Source organism: Salminus brasiliensis, chromosome 2, assembly GCF_030463535.1.
Source record: "Salminus brasiliensis chromosome 2, fSalBra1.hap2, whole genome shotgun sequence".
NCBI lineage: Eukaryota > Metazoa > Chordata > Actinopteri > Characiformes > Bryconidae > Salminus > Salminus brasiliensis.
In genome coordinates this window covers 16,091,038-16,113,814 of record NC_132879.1, presented here as the reverse complement: position 1 = coordinate 16,113,814, position 22,777 = coordinate 16,091,038, and the positions used below count along the sequence as shown (strand labels likewise).

General features: G+C 39.8%; 3 protein-coding genes across 4 annotated transcripts in view; all 3 read right to left on the bottom strand.

Moving 5' to 3' along the window:
• LOC140545618 (protocadherin gamma-A11-like) overlaps positions 1-6,345 on the bottom strand; it is a 76,743-nt gene extending 70,398 nt beyond the window's left edge. The window contains exon 1 of one of the 2 annotated variants that reach the window (XM_072668556.1): positions 3,758-6,345. In XM_072668556.1, coding sequence (XP_072524657.1) covers positions 3,758-6,181 — 2,424 coding nt within the window. In that variant the 5' untranslated portion in view covers positions 6,182-6,345. Of the gene's footprint in view, positions 1-147; positions 2,507-3,757 lie in introns of those variants that run through there. The other variant, XM_072668580.1, reaches the window with a different exon arrangement.
• A 1,425-nt stretch (positions 6,346-7,770) lies between these two features.
• Positions 7,771-12,559, bottom strand: LOC140549627 (protocadherin gamma-A3-like). Its single transcript, XM_072673376.1, has 3 exons — positions 11,850-12,559; positions 10,100-11,210; positions 7,771-7,797 (listed from the first exon to the last, which is right to left on the bottom strand). Exons 1-3 carry the CDS (start codon positions 12,557-12,559, stop codon positions 7,771-7,773), a joined length of 1,848 nt encoding a protein of 615 aa, XP_072529477.1.
• Positions 12,560-18,556: 5,997 nt separating this feature from the next.
• LOC140549847 (protocadherin beta-15) lies at positions 18,557-22,211 on the bottom strand. The gene has a single exon (XM_072673590.1). It carries the CDS (start codon positions 22,068-22,070, stop codon positions 19,647-19,649), a length of 2,424 nt encoding a protein of 807 aa, XP_072529691.1. The 5' UTR covers positions 22,071-22,211; the 3' UTR covers positions 18,557-19,646.
• Between the last annotated feature and the right edge of the window lie 566 nt (positions 22,212-22,777).

Sequence of the window (22,777 nt, the reverse complement as noted above, 5' to 3'; positions counted from 1 at the left end):
GAGAGAGAGAGAGAGAGAGAGAGAGAGAGAAAGAGAGAGAGAGATTATTATACATTTATACTAATACTTTTAAGAGTACATACATGTAAACGGCATGTCGTGGTATATCTGTGGATGAACTCGCATTTCATAACCGCTAGAACCCACCTGTTCATAAGAACCATCCCTTATAATCGATTTCTCCCTCTGTACTTGCGAGAGTGTGTGTGTTCCGCTGGTGTCCAAACTAATGATGCTCTCACTGGAAGGTCTGGAATATTTCAGATCACTCTTTCTGGAGTCAGTCGTTCTGCAGACCTCATAATTATACACATGCTGTAGAGTCCCCGTGCCCCCTACGTCTGCGTAAAGGGGTGGATAATATGGAATAACTGGGAGATTGGCACCAGATTTGTAAAACATCCTCTCACGTCTCCATCTGTAGCATTTGACTGACAGTATGGCTATGATAGACACGATGAAGAGAAACGAAACCACAGCCAAGGCCAGGACTAGATAAAAAGTCAGGTTGTCGTTGTAATCCTTGTCGTTCGTAAAGTCAGAGAACTCCGAGAGCACTTCAGGGAAACTGTCCGCCACCGCCACGTTAATATTGACTGTAGCTGATCGAGAGGGCTGCCCGTTGTCCTCCACTACAACAGTGAGCTTCTGCTTCACAGCATCTTTATCGGTCACCTGGCGCACTGTTCTTATTTCTCCATTCTGTAAGCCCACTTCAAACAGTGCCCTGTCTGTGGCTTTCTGCAGTTTAAAGGAGAGCCAGGCATTCTGCCCAGAGTCCACATCAACAGCCACCACTTTGGTCACGAGATAGCCCACCTCTGCAGAACGAGGAACCATTTCAGCCACCACAGAGCCACTAGCCTGCACTGGGTACAAAACCTGAGGAGCGTTGTCGTTTTGGTCCTGAATTATTATCTTCACACTCACATTGTTGCTGAGAGGAGGGGAGCCTCCATCTTGCGCTATTACGCGAACCTGGAAATCCTTCACTTGCTCGTAGTCAAAAGAGCGCACTGCGTGGATAACGCCACTATCAGCACTTACAGAAACGTAAGATGAGACTGGAGCTCCGTTAACCATTGAGTCCTGTAGTATGTAGGAGACACGCGCATTCTGGTTCCAGTCGGCGTCTCTGGCTTTGACTGTGAATATAGAGAGGCCTGGTGTGTTATTTTCTGGAATGGAGGCCTCATATGAGGTTCTCTCAAAAAAAGGAGCGTTATCATTCACATCTGATATCCTTAAGGAGAGAGTGACACTGTTAGAGAGAGACGGAGACCCTTCATCAGCGCACATTACACTGATGTTATACCCAGCCTCTCTCTCTCGGTCTAGATTACTATCGGTAACCAAACTAAAAAAATTAGCAGATGTAGGTCTTAGAGTAAAGGGTAAATGATCATCCAGGGAGCAGTGAACTTTGCCATTTTCCCCCGAGTCTGGATCTGCAGCATTTATCATTGCAATAACAGTGCCAGCTGGTGAGTTCTCAGACACGTCTTTCGATTTTGACATAATTTTAATTGATGGCTTGTTGTCATTTGTGTCAATTACGTCAACAATGACTTTACAGGTATCAGAATTGCCTCCTTGATCTGTAACTCGAACGTCAATCTCATGTGAACGAGTGATCTCGAAGTCAATGTCGCCTATCAATTTTAATACCCCGTCTGCTTCATTAATTTCAAAAATATCTGCACCTTCGTCGCCGTTGTTTGTTATGACGTAAGCAATTTTTCCATTCGCGCCCTCATCTGCATCGGTCGCACTAACGGTAGCTACAATTGTGCCTTTTGGCGAGTTTTCAGCAACACTGGTCTTAAACACAAGCTGAGAACATACAGGTGCGTTATCATTGGCGTCTACGACTGTAATCTCTATTTGCATTGTGCCAGACATCTGAGGAACACCTCCATCCACAGCAGTTAGCAACAGTGTGAAATGCTTCTGTTTTTCACGGTCTAACGGTTTCTGTAAAACCATTTCTACCTTCTTATTAAACGTTGACTGGCTCTGTGGATTTAGGATAAAGTTGTCACTTTGTCTTAAAGAATAGCCGTGTAGTCCATTCACACCAACGTCATGATCATATGCTCTATCTAGTGTAAATTTAGCACCGGTTTGTACCAGCTCGCTAATTTCAAATTTCATTTCAGTTTTCTTAAACGCAGGTGCATTATCGTTTACATCGGTTACTTCAACAGCAACGCTGTAAAACTCCATCGGGTTTTCCAGAACAATCTGAAAATGTAGAGCGCAAGGCGTTGTCTGTCTGCACAGCGCTTCTCGGTCTATTCTCTCTTTGATGAGGAGGACTCCCTTCTCTTTATTCAGCTCGATGTATTCAGCGCTGTCTCCAGTATAAATACGAGCTTTACCTGATTTCAGTCTCTTTGAATCTAAACCTAAATCCTGTGCTATGTTACCGACTAAAGATCCTTTCGGCATCTCCTCAGGAATGGAGTAACTGACCTGTCCGCGCACTGAACTGAGAGAGAGGAGACAAATAAACAGCAGTACTTGCCACGCCATTGTGGTCTCTGACATTTTCCTCGTCCAAATAAATGTGTTTCACACTGACAAATTAAAATCCAATGCAGATTTCTTCTGAGTGACGTCCAATGCAGCAATACATCAAACAATGTATCGATATTTCCTAAAGAGTAATTTAAAATGTAATTTTCCACGAATTTCCTCTCCGCTTCTTCTCGGACTGTGTTCTCTCTGCTCACTCGGACGTAGGAAATAGTAAAAGAGGCTCTGCCCAAACCTGCTGTCTGATTTGCATCATGCTATCCAATAGCGGCACACTGAGTGCAACACGATGAACTGCACATATATTGTATTGAATCCAAGGCTTTAAAAGCGGCATGGTCCATTTACATTGACATTTGATAAATTAGCAAAAATCTTTTTTTCCAGAACTTTGTAAGGCATGTAAACAGTGATGTCAACGGATACAACGTATCCTTAGTTATTGAAAGAATATGTTGCCCAAAAGAATGTTTATTCAGCAGTATGGCACAAATAACTAAATAAACAAAGTAATTAATCAATGAGCCGTTCAGAAGGATACGCGCCAGTGCAGCTTGATGTTGTTTTATGTAGGCGAACAATAAACACATTAGTTAAGAACAGATGATTAATGAGAAAAATTACACACTATTTCAGGAATTAAATGCATGAGTGCCGAAATAAATTAACATAGGTTTTGCCTAAAGAGGCAAATCTTCAGACCACAGAGGAAAGCATTAAGTGACAGCAGATTAAATTTCATCCATGAGGGAGTCCCTAAAGCATGCATTTCACATTAAATGTGAGAATAATAAGCAGAAGATTGAGCACAAAATAGAATAAGCCAACGAAACAGACAATGAAATGCCACTGAAAAGCACTGAAAGAATGCCAGTGATAAAAATAAAATAACAGTAAAGCCATCCATGTTAGATTTTGCAAAGAAACTTTAAAAAGTCAACGTTTTAATTTGTGTTCATACATACACGAAAAACGTGACGTAACGGTAGCGTGTAAGGGAACTCATATTCATTTATACCATGGCTAGCATAAGATAAAGTTTTCGTTCACACACCATTAGGGACTGACTGTCAAAGGTAACTGCTACTCCTATTAATAATAATAATAACAAAAACAACAACACAATACTGAATTAGACACTTACAAGTGTCATTACAAACGTTAAAGAAAGAAAGAAATTGTGTAAGAATATAAAGAATGAAAGATGATTAATGCTCACCTGAACATCAGAATTAGCACTAGCCAGTTTCTCCCTATGTGCAGGCGTGAGAGTGTGTATTCCACTGGTGTCCAAACTAATGATGCTCTCGCTGGAAGGTCGGGCATATTTCAGATCACTCTTTCTGGAGTCGGTCGTTCTACATACCTCATAGTTATACACATGCTGTAGAGTCCCTGTGCCCCCTACATCTGCGTAAAGGGGTGGATAATATGGAATAACCGGCAGATTGGCACCTGATTTGTAAAATATCCGTTCCCGTCTCCATCTGTAGCATTTGACTGAAAGTATGGCTATGATGGACACGATGAAGAGAAACGAAACCACAGCCAAGGCCAGGACTAGATAAAAAGTAAGGTTGTCGTTGTAATCCTTGTCGTGTGTAAAGTCAGTGAACTCCGAGAGCACTTCAGGGAAACTGTCCGCCACCGCCACGTTAATATTGACTGTAGCTGATCGAGAGGGCTGCCCGTTGTCCTCCACTACAACAGTGAGTTTCTGTTTCACAGCATCTTTATCGGTCACCTGGCGCACAGTTCTTATTTCTCCATTCTGTAAGCCCACTTCAAACAGTGGCCTGTCTGTAGCTTTCTGCAGTTTATAGGAGAGCCATGCGTTCTGTCCAGAGTCTACATCAACAGCCACCACCTTGGTCACGAGATAGCCCACCTCTGCTGAACGAGGAACTATTTCAGCCACCAAAGAGCCACCAGTCTGCACTGGGTACAGAACCTGAGGAGCGTTGTCGTTTTGGTCCTGAATCATTATCTTTACACTCGCATTACTACTGAGAGGAGGGGAGCCTCCATCTTGCGCTATTACTCGGAACTGAAATTCCTTTATCTGCTCGTAATCAAAAGAACGCAATGCGTGGATTACACCACTATCAGCATTGACAGATACACAAGATGAGACAGGCACCCCGTTAACCGACGAGTCCTGCAGTATGTAGGAGACACGCGCATTCTGGTTCCAGTCGGCGTCTCTGGCTTTGACTGTGAATATAGAGAGGCCTGGTGTGTTATTTTCTGGAATAGATGTTTCATATGAGCTCATCTCAAAAACAGGAGCGTTATCATTGACGTCTGATATTTGTAAGGACAGACTGACGCTGCTGGAGAGAGACGGGGATCCTTCGTCAGCGCACATCACACTAATGTTATACCCAGACTCTCTCTCTCGGTCTAGATCACTATTTGATACTATACTATGAATCCCATCGGCTGATGACTCAATGGTGAAAGGGATATTTTCATTAAGAATGCATTTCACCACACCGTTGTTATTATTGTCTTTGTCTTCCACGCTTATCATCGCAATGACTGTTTCAGGCGTAGCATCTTCTGAAATGTCACTTGATTTAGACATTATATTGATTACAGGTTCATTGTCATTTGTGTCAATCACCTCAACAATCAGTTTACAGTTATCAACGTGCCCTCCTTGGTCTCTGGCCTGTACTGCAACTTGATAATTTTTGTTCTTTTCATAATCCACATTTCCTATTAACTTAACTAAACCACTTTGAGGATCTATCTCGAAGAGATCCGTCGTTCCTTTAGCAGAACTGGATAATGAATAAGTAATGATTGCATTAGTACCTTCATCTGCGTCAGATGCACTAACTTTGGTTAAGATTGTTCCCTTTGGAGCATCTTCTGCAATACTGGCTTTATATACTGACTGAGTACACACAGGTGCGTTGTCGTTGGCATCTAAAACTGTGATCAGTATTTGCATTGTACCAGACATTCGTGGTTCGCCCCCATCAGACGCTGTTAATAACAACGACACATGCGATTGAGTCTCCCGATCTAAGGGGTTCTTCAAAATAATTTCTACTGTTTTACTCACATCTGGCACAGTGCGAGTTCTCACAATAAAATTATCTGTAGGTTTCAGTGAGTAGCTCTGCAGACCATTTATGTCAACGTCATTGTCTACTGCAGTCTCTAAAACAAATTTAGTTCCGGGCTGGGCCAATTCGTTAATTTCAAATGTAATTTGTTCAAGGTTAAAAACGGGAGCATTGTCGTTAATATCCGTGATCTGTACCGTAACTCGATACAGTTCCATCGGGTTTTCCAGGACAATCTGAAAATGTAGAGCGCAAGGTGTTGTCTGTCCGCACAGCGCTTCTCGGTCTATCCTCTCTTTGATGACAAGGACTCCCTTCTCTTTATTCAGCTCGACATGCTGCACGCTATCTCTAGTATAAATACGAGCTTTACCCGATGTCAGTCTCTTTAAATCTAAACCTAAATCCTGTGCTATATTACCGACTAAAGATCCTTTCGGCATCTCCTCAGGAATGGAGTAACTGACCTGTCCGCGCACTGAACTGAGAAAGAGGAGACACACAAACAACAGTACTTGCCGCGCCATTGTTCTCTCCGACATGTTCGTTCTCGATTTTAAAAACATGTCCACTATTACTTTAAATGTAAATAAAAACTAGACCCACGCGGTGTTCTTCATAGTAATAGATCCATGTGTAATAAAAATCCAAATGCACAACTCTCTCAGACAAATCCGTCAAAAATATGTTTTGCGTCTTTTCTCTTCTTATGACTAGGCCAAGAGGTCTGCTCGCCTCTCTTTCATATAACAAAAAGAGGGGAGAGGGACTATTTCACGTCTCTATAACGTCACACATTGACCAATAGCGGCACTCACTGTCCAAAATAATGTACTACTTATTACTTACTACTAACATATGAGAAGTAAGTCTGTGTACGTTTTAGACATTTATACTATGTATGCTAAGCAAATAGAATTAAAAATTAAATAAAATAATCTTGCGCGGAATCTAACATTAAACAACAAAATGATCTACGTCCATAATGATAAATATAACAAACAAAAAAACAAGTTTTCCCCAATAAACTTTACAATATTGTTCATGTATTTAAAAGAATATCAAGAATACACTGTTTATTGAAACGTGGTATGTGCTATTATAAGAAAATGCTGTATAGGTAGAATCTATTTTGAACAACTTTAAGATTGCAATTTTAACAAGCTAAATGTTTCTTAAAAAAAGTAATAACATTTTCTGTAATTTTACACAAAATCACTTTTATTATGCTAATATATCACAATGAAATACAGTTCATAACTGCAAGAAAATATGTGACTAAAGAGTCAGAATCAGCTCTTCCTGTTGCAGCACAGCCCTCCTCAAATTTTAATATGCCATAACATATAAGGCATGTTTGTCATTTTTATAGTTATAAACTAATGGTTCTAAATATGTGTTTACGGCAAAGGGACTCAACTAAAGGATAGTGAAATGCTCTGAAAAATCCAAACATCAATTACATACACATTATAAACACATCATATAGTATATTTTTAGAATTTTAACATATTTGGCAATCAAGGTAATCAAATGACATCATCAAATTTATAATTTGTCCCAAATGATTTCATTCATAATTCAAGTCAATGCTTGAAATTTGAAATGGTGAATCATAAGTCAATACAATATATGCAATAGTACGAATACATTCAAATCACACAGTCAATATGAATGAGACTATATGAACAGATGTATTGGGACACTGATGCCTTCATTGTTTTTTTTCTGAAATCAAGGATATTAAAAATGATTGTATGTGGTTCAGTAACTGTTTCTACTTCTGCTGAATATGGCATTACTTTAGGGATTTGATTGAACTGAGTGATGATCACCACCACAACTCATCCCAAAAGTATTGGATGGAGCACCATGATTCTAGAGAACACAATTCCATTGCTCCACAGCCTTATGCTGGGGGCCTTTTACCCCTCTGGCCTATGTCTGGCCTTGGGCATGATGCTAATAGGTTTATATTTATCTGCTTCAGGGTGTCATTTTCCATTGGCAATACTTAAGAGGCACAAGACAAGCTGTGTGTGTGTGCATCTGCATCTGTGTCAGCGATGGGTGCCACTTAAATTAGCTGAACGCCCATCCCTAAACTTCACATTCCTGCAGCCCTGAAGGTCCCCTAATGAGCATTTACCCCCTTCTACTCCTCTAAATTCACAATGACAACCTGAGAATACGAGGACCAAAGTGTAAGTGCTAAATGTACACAAGCTACATATACAGTGAGTCCAAGAAGTATTTGATCCCTTGCTGATTTTCTTCGTTGGCCCACTAATAAAGACATGATCATTCTATACTTTTAATGGTAGATGTATTCTTACATGGAGAGACAGAATATTAAAAAGAAAATCCAGAAAATAAATCTAAGGAATATATATTAATTGATTTGTATTTCATGGAGTGAAATAAGTATTTGATCCCTTAGTATTCATTAGCAGTTCTGGCTTTTACAGACCAGTTAGACACTCCCAATCAACTTGTTACCTGACCTGAAGCCACCTGTTCTCACTAATCACTTGTGTGAAAAACACCTGTCCACAGAATCAGACAGATCACACAGATTTCAAGTCTCCAACATGGGTAAAACCAAAGAGCTGTCACAGGACCTCAGAGTCAGAATTGTTGACCTTCACAAAGCTGGAATGGGCTACAAAAAGATTAGTAAGGTGTTGGATGTGAAAGTAACAACTATTGGTGCAATTATCAGAAAGTTTAAAGAGTATAACATGACAATCAACAGACCTCGGCCCGGTGCTCCAAAGAAGATTTCGCCTCGTGGGGTGGCAATGATGCTGAGAACAGTCAGAAATCGTCCTGCAACCACTCGGCAGGAGTTAGCAAATGACCTGAAGGCAGCTGGGACCACAGTTTGCAAGGAAACAATTGGCAACACTTTGCGCAACAATGGATTCACATCCTGCAGTGCCCGAAAGGTACCCCTGCTGAAGAGAGCACATGTGGAGGCGCGCCTCAAGTATGCCAATGATCATTTGAAAGATGAACCAAGTTATTGGGAGAAGGTTTTGTGGTCAGACGAGACCAAAATTGAACTTTTTGGCCTCAACTCCACCCGCCATGTGTGGAGGAAGAAAAATGCTGCCTATGACCCCAAGAACACTGTGCCCACCGTCAAGCATGGAGGTGGAAGCATAATGTTTTGGGGGTGTTTCTCTGCCAAGGGTACAGGGCTACTTCACCGCATCACTGGGAAGATGGATGGAGCCATGTACCGCACAATCCTGAGGGACAACCTCCTCCCCTCTGCCAGGGATCTGAAAATGGGCCGTGGTTGGGTCTTCCAACATGATAACGACCCTAAACATACAGCAAAGGCAACAAAGGATTGGCTCAAGAAAAATCACATTAAGGTCATGGAGTGGCCCAGCCAGTCGCCAGACCTCAATCCGATCGAAAATCTATGGAGGGAGCTGAAGGTCAGAGTTGCCAAGCGACAGCCCACCAACCTTCATGATTTAGAGAGGATCTGCAAAGAAGAGTGGGCCAAAATTCCCCCTGGTGTGTGTGCTAAACTTGTGGTTAACTACAACAAACGTCTCACCGCTGTGCTTGCAAACAAAGGCTTTGCCACTAAGTATTGAGTGTGTTTGGCAAGAGGGATCAAATACTTATTTTCCTCATTGAAATACAAATTAATTAAAATATATTCTTTAAAATTATATTCTGGATTTTTGTCTTGATATTCTTTCTCTCCATGTTAGAATATATCTACCATTAAAAGTGCAGAAGGATAGTGTCTTTATTAGTGGGCAAACAAAGAAAATCAGCAAGGGATCAAATACTTCTTGGACTCACTGTAGCTTGTATAGCTATAGATAATCGAATGTAAGGGGCGCAGACTCCGAGTACGTGTGCAGTACTGCAGCACTATTTAAGGTGGAACGACAATGTGTATAGGAATGTGCAATGCTGTTCACCTCCTAGACATTGAACATGCAGTACAATGCTAACTTGGTCTTCACACTGGTCCCTAGTGATTCATAGTTATTTCTTTTTTATTTAATCAAGGACATTGTTTCATTCGCCGTAAAATCAGCAAAACGCATTCGGGAAGTGTGAAATACCCAGTCATTTTATAATTGGCTGCGACTGTAGTGCACTCATGTCTTCAGAATCATGCATCAGTTGATTGCATGGTTAGATCACGCATGTAGTCAAAGTATATTTTAATTAACTGGGCAAAAACATAATAAAACAGACAAACAAACATATAAATAAATAAATAAATAAATCAGTGATTGGATTAAATAAATCTCAAATCAACAGACTTGACATTTTTTTAAATATGAGTTTTTATACAGTATTTCAGGACCATGGCCAGCAGCCCTAAGAGTGGTTACCCCTGCGTTAATGCGTGCCGTTTGTCTGTGATACTCGCCCACTTTAAGCTACAGTTGAATACAGCCTCGAAAACACATCGAACATCTAAACAGTAACAGCGATCCACTTACCTGATAACTAGAACCATCATGGACCTGTTTATCTCTATGCGCAGACGTGAGTGTGTGTGTTCCACTGGTGTCCAAACTATTGATGCTCTCACTGGAAGGTCGGGCATATTTTAGATCACTCTTTCTGGAGTCAGTCGTTCTGCAGACCTCATAATTATACACATGCTGTAGAGTCCCCGTGCCCCCTACATCTGCGTAAAGGGGTGGATAATACGGAATCACTGGCAGATTGGCACCGGATTTGTAAAACATTCTCTCACGTCTCCATCTGTAGCATTTGACTGAGAGTATGACTATTATGGACACGATGAAGAGAAACGAAACTACAGCCAAGGCCAGGACTAGATAAAAAGTCAGGTTGTCGTTGTAATCCTTGTCGTGTGTAAAGTCAGTGAACTCCGAGAGCACGTCAGGGAAGCTGTCCGCCACCGCCACGTTAAGATTGACTGTAGCTGAACGAGAGGGCTGCCCGTTGTCCTCCACTACAACAGTGAGCTTCTGCTTCACAGCATCTTTATCGATCACCTGGCGCACTGTTCTTATTTCTCCATTCTGTAAGCCCACTTCAAACAGCGACCTGTCTGTGGCCTTCTGCAGTTTATAGGAGAGCCAGGAATTCTGTCCAGAGTCCACATCAACAGCCACCACTTTGGTCACGAGATAGCCCACCTCTGCTGAACGAGGAACCATTTCAGCCACCGCAAAGCCACCACTTTGAACTGGGAACAGAATCTGAGGAGCGTTGTCGTTCTCGTCTTGTATGTTGAGTTTCACAGTGGCGTTGCTGCTTAGTGACGGCGATCCTCCGTCTTGCGCTTTTACAAGGAATTCTAGCGTTTTAGTTTGTTCATAATCAAAGGAGCGTCTTGAATATATGATGCCGCTCTCCACATCCACTGAAACGTAAGACGACACTGGTTCTCCGTTGAACTGTCCGTCTATTAGCAGATATGAAATTCGGGCATTCTGGTTGCAATCTACATCTTTAGCTTTGACTGAAAATATAGACGCTCCGGGAGCGTTGTTCTCCATCACAAAGGCGGAATAAAATTGCTCTTCAAACATGGGATTGTTGTCATTCACATCAGATATTTTAAGTGTGACCGTTTTGCTGGTAGAAAAAGGCGGTGTGCCTTCATCAACTGCTATGAAAGTAATATTATACTCTGATATTCTCTCTCTATCTAGCTCACCGTCCGTTATTAAAATATAGTAGTTTTTTAAAGATGACTGGATTGAAAATGGAATATTTTTATTTATGGAGCATTTCACCTTTCCATTTTTACCAGAATCCTGATCTTTTACGTTTACAATGGCTACCGTAGTGCCACTAGGTGAATCCTCTAAAACAGGACTGGAAAATGACGTCAAAGATATCACAGGAGCATTGTCATTCACATCAAGAACTTCAGTCATTATTTTAGTGGACGCAATTAACCCTCCTTGGTCCTTAGCTTGGACGCTGAGCTCAAAATATTTATATTTCTCATAATCAATTGGACCTTGTACAGTTATTTCACCTGTGTTTTCATTAATTGTAAAAATATCAGCAATTTCAGTTGACATACGAGAGAAATAGTAGGTCACATGACCGTATGAGCCGTCGTCTGCGTCTGTGGCACTCACAGTTACTAAATTTGTATCTTTCGCTGAGTTTTCTACAACAGTAGCCCTATACTCTTTCTGCATAAATACTGGAGCGTTATCATTTGCGTCTAACACAGAAATTCGTATCTTAAGCGTGCTAGACCTTTGAGGCTCTCCGCCGTCGAAGGCAGTCAATGTGAGTAAGAGACTGTCCTCTTTCTCTCTGTCTAATGGCGCATGTAAATAAAGCTCCGCGTACTTACTGCCGTCGGGACCAGACTGCATTTTAACGTTGAATTTATCAGTCGGATGTAAAGTATATCCCTGAAGAGAATTTTTACCAACGTCGTGGTCTACTGCACTCTCCTGTAAAATATGTGTCCCCGGTTGCACCGATTCAGACACTTCTAATTGTATCTCCTTCTCAGTAAAGGAAGGCGCGTTGTCGTTCACGTCTAATATCTCCAACACAACGCTGTGAAGCTGCATCTGATTTGTAACAATTATTTCGAGACTGAGACTACATGGTGAGGTCTGCCCACAGAGCTGCTCTCTGTCTATCCTCTCTCTGACCAATAGAAACCCTTTGTCTAAATCCAGGGTTATAAACTCGTTGTTATCGTTGCTAACAATGCGAGCACCACTCATTTTCATCCGGTGTGCATCTAAACCCAAATCTTCCGCCACATTTCCGACAAAAGAGCCAATTTTCAGCTCCTCTGGGATGGAGTAGCGGATCTGTCCCAAAATCACATCAGCGGCTAGAAGAAGTGTTAAGGCCTGTACCTGCAGCCTGAACGAAAATCCACTCCGCCCAAGGCTGAGCATAGATTCGATGACGATTCCAGAAACGGTTATGTCGAGGGAGCACATAGCCGGATTATCTCCCGTATATACAAGCGTTGCACTCACAAATCCCACTAATGTTGTAGAGAAAACAGACAGTAGATATAAATATGCGGTAATGAACAATGAAGTGTAAAACGAGGATTCGTATGTGACAGTCCCTGTACTGCCCCGTAGACTGAAAAGAGAAGGGAGTGACTACAATATTTAAAACAGTTCTGCTGCTCAAGCCAACAGCGGCACTCGCAGTATCCAACGGGTATAGCAATAAAATAAAGGCAAATGAAATCAGTTACTTAAGTTTGAAGGAACTTAAAAACAACAACAACAACAATATTAATAATAATAATAGACATTTTCCTTGTCAACAAAAAGAAAGAAAGAAACATTCCAAATAATTCCAAACAGAACCAAATCTACGCAACAAGCAGAGCCATTGTTTTCTGTCTCCTCTGACTGTATGTCTTGAAATGAGAACTGGTAAAAAAATTGCCGCAATATGCAACACCTTAGCCAATAGCGGCACAATAGCGGCACGCAGTGTCTTTTTGAGCAGAGTTATGTATTATCATTGCTAATGGATGCCAAGAACACGCTAACACTAAGATTGATTTGTGCAAGTTTAGGTAAATTGAAAATTGTTGCGAGAACCAACACACGCCATAACATCTGCAATAGAATTACATTACCCACTATATAATATAAGACATACAAGAAAATATAAACATTTTCAAGTAAAGTCAAGAGGCTTTATTGTCATTTCAACTACTTACAGAGTACACATCTTTAACGATCAATTGGCGCAAAGTTCTTATTTCTCCATCCTGTCTATTTCAAAGAGAGCCCTGTCTGTGGCTTTCTGCAGTTTAAATGAGAGCCAAGAATTTTTGGCTCTCATATAAACTCACATCAACAGCCACCACTTTGAACTGGGTGCAGAACCTGAGGCGCGTTGTCTTTCTCATCTTGGATTAAAATATTTATTGTTGCATTGCTGCTTACGGATGGGGAGCCTCTATCCTGAGTTTTAATGATACTAATAACCTAATTGTAATGGTTTGATAGAGAACACTGTATCCGACAAGGCATTCCTTTAATTATTGCAGGTCACCCGTCCGTTATCATTCAAATCGTAGTCTGCAACCGTTGTACCTGGAGGAACATCATCTGATTCAGCACTGCTAAAATACATTATGGTAATGACTAGTGCGTTGTCGCTAACATCCATAACCTTAATTATAATTTTAATAGAATCAGATAAGCCTCTACCACCAAAGCTCTGTATTCAGTCTGGTTAAAACAGGAACGTTGTCATTCACATCTAACACATCTAATTAACAGTGCCAGAGCGCTGAGGGTTCCCGCCATCTACAGAAATCAACTTTGGAGAAAAAGGGTGTTCCTCTCTATCTAAAGCTTTCTGGATCACCATTTCTACCGCCCGGATTGGCGTGCTCTTTTAAAACAAAATCATGATTTGTGTTCAGAAAATAGCTCTGCAGAGCATTTAGCCCAACATCCGGGTCGTCCGCTCTCTCATACACAAACCGCGAGCCCGGGAGTGCCGACTCGCTTATTTCAAATGTAAGATCCTCGGTCAGAAATGTAGGCGGATGATCATATATGTCAGTAAACTCTAAAATGACTCGGTGCCACCTAATTGGATTTTCTAAATGGATGATCTCAAAACTAAAGTTACAGGATGCCATGTCTTCACAGATCCATTCTAGGTCTATTCTTTCATTTACCACACGGTCCCCTTTATCTATTTTTAGCTCTATGTCCTGCATGTTTTCTCCGGCCACTATCCATGCTCGGAGCCTTTTTAAATAAATAACTAGATCTTGCGTAATGACAGCAACGAAAGAACTGAATAAAATAACAGACAAAAGAATGTAAGGTACACATCCGCGAAGTCTAAACGATGAAAAAAAATCATTGGAAAGGCATGACTGAATCCCACAAAGAAGAAAGGCTTCATTGGCAAAATCCAGCGTGTTCTTTCTTTTTTCCTGGTTATTCCCAAACATTCGATGGAATTCCGCCTTTTAAACAGCCAGCAAATCTCTTACTCTGCTTTTTGATGCTCTTCTTCTCACAAAGGGAAAGGGCCGGCAATTCAAAAAGACATATGAGTGGCTAGCATTCAGAGATTGCGAAATGGGAAAAATCCCAGATCAACAGCGCCACTAAGAGTCCAAAAACAGAATATGACATAATCTGACATATTTAATGGTCCATGACACAGAAAATTACATTCAACAAAACGAAGTCATGCTGCTGCTCGTCAGGTGCACAAGAACAACTATAATAATATATTATCAAAGCACTAAATAAAAAAAAGATTTATTCAATGATTCTCTATACATCCTCTTTGTCAGGAATATTGAACACATTATATGCTAATTGTGGATAATTTAAATCATTTAAACACATGCACAATATAATTATACATTAACAATATACTTACAAAAAACAAAACATGAGTTTGTAATTGCATAGTTTGATTACAGGGTCTGACTAATGGATTTTTCCGCTCCTAGGATCACTTGTTTCACATAGTCCCCAAGCCGCTGGAATTAGTTTATTTGCCTTCATCAACATGTAGTTGTAATTATAAACATGTTGGGGGGTCCCAGTGCCAACAGAGTCAGTGTAACGTAGAGCATAATACGGAATAATCGAAATTATTATATTTGTCTTCTGTGCATAGAAAAAGAATGGTTGCATAATGGCTGACCAGAGAAGAATGGGTTCCCCTTTTAAGTGCTGATTTTGGTTTCTCAGTCTGAGAGTTTTTCCTTGCCATTGTCGCTTTTGGCTTGCTAAAACATCCCTTTGTGACAAAATTTGCAGTAAAACAACAAACAAAAAAACTATAAAGTGATTTTGAATTGAACTAAATATATGCTAGTGTAAACCACAACTTATGACAATCCTCAGCTGGGCAGAATTCATACTCAAACTGCAAAGTCTGGCTGATAAATTTACCAAATATCTTATTTATACACACACACACACACACACACACACACACACACACACATATATGCTTCAAAATCTCCATAATATGCTATTGTCCACACAGCTGTCTTGCCTCAGTTATCTGTAACAAAGACCATTCAGGAGATCTGTTTCAGTTTCATGAATACTTATCCTAATATCTAGGTAAAGCTGTGGACAAGTGCCTCATGTAAAGCTGTACATGTCTTTTTGATCCATGACAAGTACCCTGCAAAGTATTTCTAAGAGTAGTGTAAACAGAAGAAAACTGATCTTTTGTAACCAGACAGTATCTCAAGTCATGTGTGGTCTTAGATCCAATACATTCCAATGCGACAATTAAACCCAGATTAATGTTTTGTTTAAGACATATTGATAAAAAAGTAATTTCAGGTGCTGAAAAGGTGGACTGTTTATTCTAATAAGAAACAAAAATGTACTGACTTACAAACATGTATGTGATGTAGAAAATCAGAAGATGAAATTAAAACTCAAAATAATGATGGAGAAATCAAGTTTGCAATGTGAACATTGGCTGTAAAACTCCACCTGTGTCTATGAAGCAACATATGTTAATATAAATAAATAACAATTTACAAAAGCTTGCACTGTTCACACTGAATAAAAATGTGATTTGTTTTCCCTTGGTATGACCCATCATTTGTTATGTCACTCACAGGCATAAATCATTTTATAATGTGTAGTTTTTTGCATTGATGGGATCAAATAAGGGTAAGCCTTTAATAGTGCTGCAAACAAAATGCACAGTGTTAAGAATATGTATTATTCAGTGTCTGTGCTTGTGTGCAAGTCCTAGTGAATTTAAATGCAACAGAAAGTGGGCCAAGAACCCTAGACATAAAAGCATACTGTGGCAGCAGAGAGAGCTACAACAGAGACCAGAACACACACACACACACACACACACACACACACACACACACACATTATTGACAAACCCAACTTGCTTTCTTGCTTCTCTCAACCACCACAAGATGGAGTAACTATACAATCAAATAACTGGTAATTTCACAAATAATATGGAGAGTATAGAATATGTACAGAAGTGCACAAGCACATTATTGAGTGCATGCCTTGATCTGACAGTAAACAGTTCAACCTTATGTCAGTTCAACCAATATTTATGTAGACAAAATGCACTAACAACGTAATTTAAAAAAAAACTGCTATCCAAATACTATCCCATACTGAGTACTGTAATTCTTACTCAGAACTTACTACACTCCATTCAGTTAAATAAGATTCCAACCTTTGTAGTGAACTCATACAACTCATGAATAATACACTAATAAAAGGATATTGTGTATCACAATAGCAAAATTTATCATGATACAATAAAATATTGTCATATTCCCCAGCTCTACTACTAACTCAAAGTTAATACTGCATTGTTCATCTATGCATTTGATGAATGACAATGACAAATCTTAAAAAACTATATTTAATTAACAAAATATATCCTGAAGATGATATTGTATTGCACACAGTCATGCATGCTTTCTTTTCCTTCTCCTTCCTACATGGCTGCTGTGTGGAGCAAAAACTAGGTCTGCCTAAAGCAATCATTTATGCATACATGGGAGTTAGCACACAGTGACTGTCTTGCATGTGTACAGCTTTGTGTTGCTCTGCAAGCCATCACAGATAAGCTAGAAAAAGACATTTCAGTGTCAGAACCAGGATAAAATCCCAAAATCATGTGTCCAGTAATTGATTTGCTGAATATTTATATAGACACAATTAAAAGCAGAAATCTATTGTATATGGTTGAATGGCCTCTGAAACACATGTATATGCTATGAAATTGGAATGTATAAACATTACAGGATTGATTCAGGCTTGTGGTAATTACAAATACCCATTAACACAAATATTAACACAAATAACACAACACAAATTAAGACAAATATTAAGTGTTGATTCAAATTTGATAAAAAAAGTGATTTTTGTTTCACTTGTGTGACCTATTTCATAGGTAAAACTGTAAGGTGAAGCCAACTTTAACTTTGTCTTTGTGTTTAGTGGTCAGTCAAATTGTTACGGTTTAAGTGTTGTTTTGTAATATATTTCATTATGAAATGCACTACAGTATGCGTGTTTGTTACAAAAGTAGGGCTGTGCATGTGTCCGTACAGTTTGTACATCTACAAGCACATGAAAGTCAGAGTATGAGATTATAATTGCAATCCACAGTGATTTGATATATCACTATTGGGAATATTCTGTTTGTTTTGTTGTCTGTGGCATTGTATGATTTGACTGAGGGATCTACAGGCCTACATGAAATTGTCTAATTGCTGTGTTTTTCCTCCAAGTAGATGTTTTGAGTTGATGCCTCAAATTGATTGTTGTGAGCTGCTATAAAGTACACATAAAAAAACTGTCTGCCAAGGAGATACACCGCACTGGGTGACCTCATATCTAACAGTATTATAATGTTTTCAATAAAGAGATCATCAAATTAAAGCAAATCAAGCTTAAAAAACAGTCAAAAATAGCCATGCACCAAATTCTGGATAGTGTGAGATTTGGTGATTCTGTCATGAGGAGTAAACATTAGTGGGATGATAAATTAATGGATAGAAGAACCTGCAAGCCTTTAAAATGACCACAAAGAGCATTAAACATTCAATACACTTTGCAATGACCAAGCATTTCATTTTCATGCTTTCATGCTTACACAGCCTGTGAGAGCCCTCTAACCGGCTTATAGCGTTGAGAGTCTAGCAGATTATTGGAAATTACTTTTGGCAGGGTCAGGCACAAACCTTCTTCCTCCATTTTGATTCTCGACATGAGAGAAGCTCATGGGCCAAAGTTACTTAAATGGCTGAACTAAAGAAAAGCCTGTGAACTCAAGTTAAAGGTTGGACATGTAAGACTTGGTATACACACATCATAAAGTAACTAGTAGCACACACACAACCTGTTTTATCCTAATTTATTCAGAAAACAAATATTGCATTTTATTTAAAAACATATGTTAATTATGTTTGCATGATTTTATTAAAATTAGTAATCTGGTTTTATTAACCAATAAGATGCTGGTTGAAAACAGAAATGGTAGACAATAGTACAATGAGCAACACTTGATCACTGGGGAATTTTGGAATTCTCTAGTCATCAAGTGTTGTTTTTTTTTTTTGTCAAAGAAAAAATCCACATCAAACACTTGTTTTCCTGCTGCAGTGCAATAGGCACAAACAGTGTAGGCTAAAAGTGTATCTACAATCACATAAGAATAATAATACATAGAAAGGAAGTGTTCATTATTGTATTTACTTTCCATTATAAGTGATACATTGCACACACATAACCAAAATATAACCAGGATATAGCAGTAGTATATATACTGTAGTAGAGATAATGATTTGTAAAGTAAGTAATTATTTTCCTAAATGGGTCTGCATGTGATTGGCAGATTGATCATCCTTCTGTCCCAATCCCTGATCTTGGCACACAGAGAGAAAGAGAGAGAGCGAGAGTGAGAGCGAGAGTGAGAGCGAGAGAGAGAGCGAGAGCAAGAGAGAGAGAGAGAGAGAGAGAGAGAGAGAGAGAGAGAGAGAGTGAATTACAGATAGAGGATGACTATCTGTGACTAAGTGGTAGACTGTAAATAACTTAATTGTGACCAACTTTCTCTTTCTCAAACACACACATACAAAGGGAGACAGAGTGAGACAGAATGAGATGTTGCAAGAAAGGGTGAAAGGGAGAGAAAAATGGATGGTCTTTATATATAAGTCTTTATATTTTCATTTTGTCTCAAAACAAAATGCTACTTTAAAACAGGCTCAATTATATTTCAAATCAAGTAATATGTAATAAAATGTTTGTTTGACTTAAAATAAAACACAGAATTCAGATTCATATCAAACACAGGGTCATGTCACATGCAGTACTGCAGAAAAACACTGAAATTACAGACTCAATACACAGTATGAACAGACATTTTTATACACACTAATACAGAAATTTGTTCTAAAAATATGCATGGGTTAATCATAAAAATAATAAAGTTAAACATTATTTATTAATTTGATGTTTTACTTTTGCTGAATTTGAAATCCCTTCAACAACTGCACTGAAATTACTGTCTCAACGAGAGACGTGTACGTGGTCCAATTTTTACATTGGCTGTGTTGTCTCCGCTTACGCGTACCACTGTCCCATTTTTCCTTAGTGTCTCATAATCAAAGACCTCTGGCCCAAATCTAAAATCACCTCTCCAAGACCCTGTTGTTAAAAATGAACTGTACCTATCATCATCCTGCAGTGTACCACATTGACTAACGTCAAAGTAGCCTGGTGGTCCATAGGTTGAGGGGAACACAGGCAGTTTTGTGGAGGTGTGGTGCATGCGGCTGCGCCTACAAAACCTCATGTAAACCACTGCAGTGATGAGGATGAGTAAAAGAACAGACACGCCAGTTAGGGAGATTATTAAATAAATTGTGAAATCATTTCTTGCTCGTGACTCATCCAGACCAAAGGCAGAGAGCTCGTCTATAATGGGAAGGCCCTCTTCAAAAGCAATGTTTACTATGGCTGTAGTGGACAGAGATTCAGGTCCATTATCTTCTACAGCAATTACCAAAATTTGTTTTGGTTCATCATCACCTGCAAATGGTCTAAGGGTCCTGATTTCTCCACAATGTAACCCTATGGAGAATAAATTAGGTTGTGTAGCTTTGACTATATGATAAGACAACCAGGCATTGTGCCCAGCGTCTGCATCTACAGCTACCACTTTGGTGACCAGATAACCTTTAGGAGCAGATAAGGGCACTATGTCATCTGCAATGTGTCCACTAGACTGATCTGGGTAAAGGACAACTGGTGCATTGTCATTTTCATCCCCTATGAAAACCCGAACAGTGCAGGTGCTAGTGAACGGGGGGCTTCCCCCATCCTGTGCCATCACACGTATCAAAAAGTGACTTGACATTTCATAATCAAAAGGGCATAACGTAAAAATCTCTCCAGTCTCTGCATTCAGTGAGAAGTAAGAAACTGCATCCTCCGCTAAAAAGTAGTGAATTTGAGCATTCTGCCCTGCATCTGCGTCCTCAGCCATCACCCTTATCACAAGCAAGCCTTGAGCTCTATTTTCGGGCACCTGAATGGTGTATTCACTGTGAGTAAAAATAGGGGAATTGTCATTAACATCTTCAACCATTATGGGCACAACTTTACTACTGAACATAGGAGGTGTACCCGAATCCATTGCAGTTACTGTTATGTTATAGTAAGACTGTTTCTCCCGGTCTAAAACACCATCAGTCACAAGCATAAAGTAATTCTTTACTTCTGACACAAGTCTAAATGGTGCATCATCAGAAATGTCACAAGTTATTCTGCCACTTGCACCAGTGTCCAGATCGTAAACATTAAGTAAAGCAACCATGGTTCCAGATGAGGCATCCTCAGAGACAGAGAGGGAAGCAGACTTGATTGCTATAACTGGTGCATTGTCATTGAGGTCAGTCACTTCTATAATAAGTTTACAGTGTGATGACTGTCCTCCTCCATCTTTGGCTTGAACATCCAGTTCATGTGTGATTGCCTCTTCATAATCAATTGCCCCCACCACCCTCACCTCGCCCGTCACAGGGTCGATCTCAACAACCCCTCTTGTCTTATCAGGCATGTGACTAAAGGAATAGCTGATTTCACCATACAGTCCACTATCTAAATCTGTCGCATTTAACTTTGCCAATATCGTTCCACGGTCAGAGTTTTCACGTATGTAGGCTTTGTAAACTCTTTGACCAAAAACAGGGATGTTGTCGTTTGCATCTAGCACATGAATGTGAATAGAAGCTGTACCAGAACGAGGTGGATGACCCCCATCCACCCCACTGATGGTCAAGAAGTGATCTGCTTGGCTTTCACGGTCAAGCGGCTTTTTAAGAACCAGTTCAGGGTATGCATTTGCATTCATCTGAGTATTCATTTCCAAAGCAAAATAATCATTTTCACTGAGTCGGTAGTGCTGAACTGAATTAGCTCCCATATCAGGATCTTGTGCGCTCTCTAGTGGAAAGCGTCTCCCCAAAACTGTCGACTCCAAAAGCTCCATTTCGATTTGTCCATTATCGAAGAAGGGACTGTTATCATTGATGTCCTGTATATCCAGTGCTAGGCTGTACACTTTGAGTGGATTTTCGAGAAGCAGCTGAAACTGGATGATGCATACCTCAGTCTGTGCACAAAGCTCTTCTCGATCCATTCTCTCACTGACTAAGAGAGAGCCCTTCTCAGTACTCAGTTCGCAAAACTGTCGGCTGCCCTCTGCCACAACCCGTGCATTGCGTCGGATCAGTTCATCTACATTAAGTCCCAAATCATGTGCTAGGTTTCCAATTACTGAGCCCCGTTGCATTTCTTCTGGAACTGAATAGCGCACTTCACAGAGTGTGCCTCCAAACAGAAAACAAACAGATAGAAGCATCAGAAGCATCTTTTTGCATTGCACCCTTAAAAAAAGAATGTATCTCGATGGAAAAAACATTTTATATAAAAAAGTAAATTACATTCCAAAACCTAACACATCAAAATAAAAATAAAAGCAGATTCTTTCTCCATCTGACTGTTAAAAAATGGAGTAGATCCTGTACTGCGAAGCCTGATACTGTCGGCTTATATTTCCCTCTTCATCTCTCTCTCTCTCTCTCGCTCTCTCTCTCTCTCACTCCCTGCTCTGTGCCTGCAGCACTAACACACATCCCCCGCCCTTCAGTCTCTCTGTGTAACGCTAATGAAATCAGGGAATGAGGGCACTCGGCTGCTGTGGTACTACACTAGAAGAGCGTCACCCAGAGACCAAGTGACGAACATGCAGCTTCCATATGAACTGCAAAATGATGTGCAGATTATATTTGTAGACAAATAAAAAAAAAGGAAATAAAAAAAGAGATGAGAAAGAAAGAAAACTCATATGCTATATAACATACACATAAGGCCTTGTGCACTTTTTTCCCTTTTGTCCAAAAGTAGATTTTAAAAGGTAGTCTCTCTGGGATTGAATGCTTTAAACATCAGTAAATTTAAAAATTCATATCAGTTTTAAATAGTAAATAATGAAAATAAGCTCTCAACTTGTTACATGTGTAATTACATTCCATAATTTCACAAAACAAGTGTGAATTTATACCACTTTTAATAAACAAGCTGAAAACAAATCAATTTATTTGTTGACATGAGAGTCCAGAAGTTTTG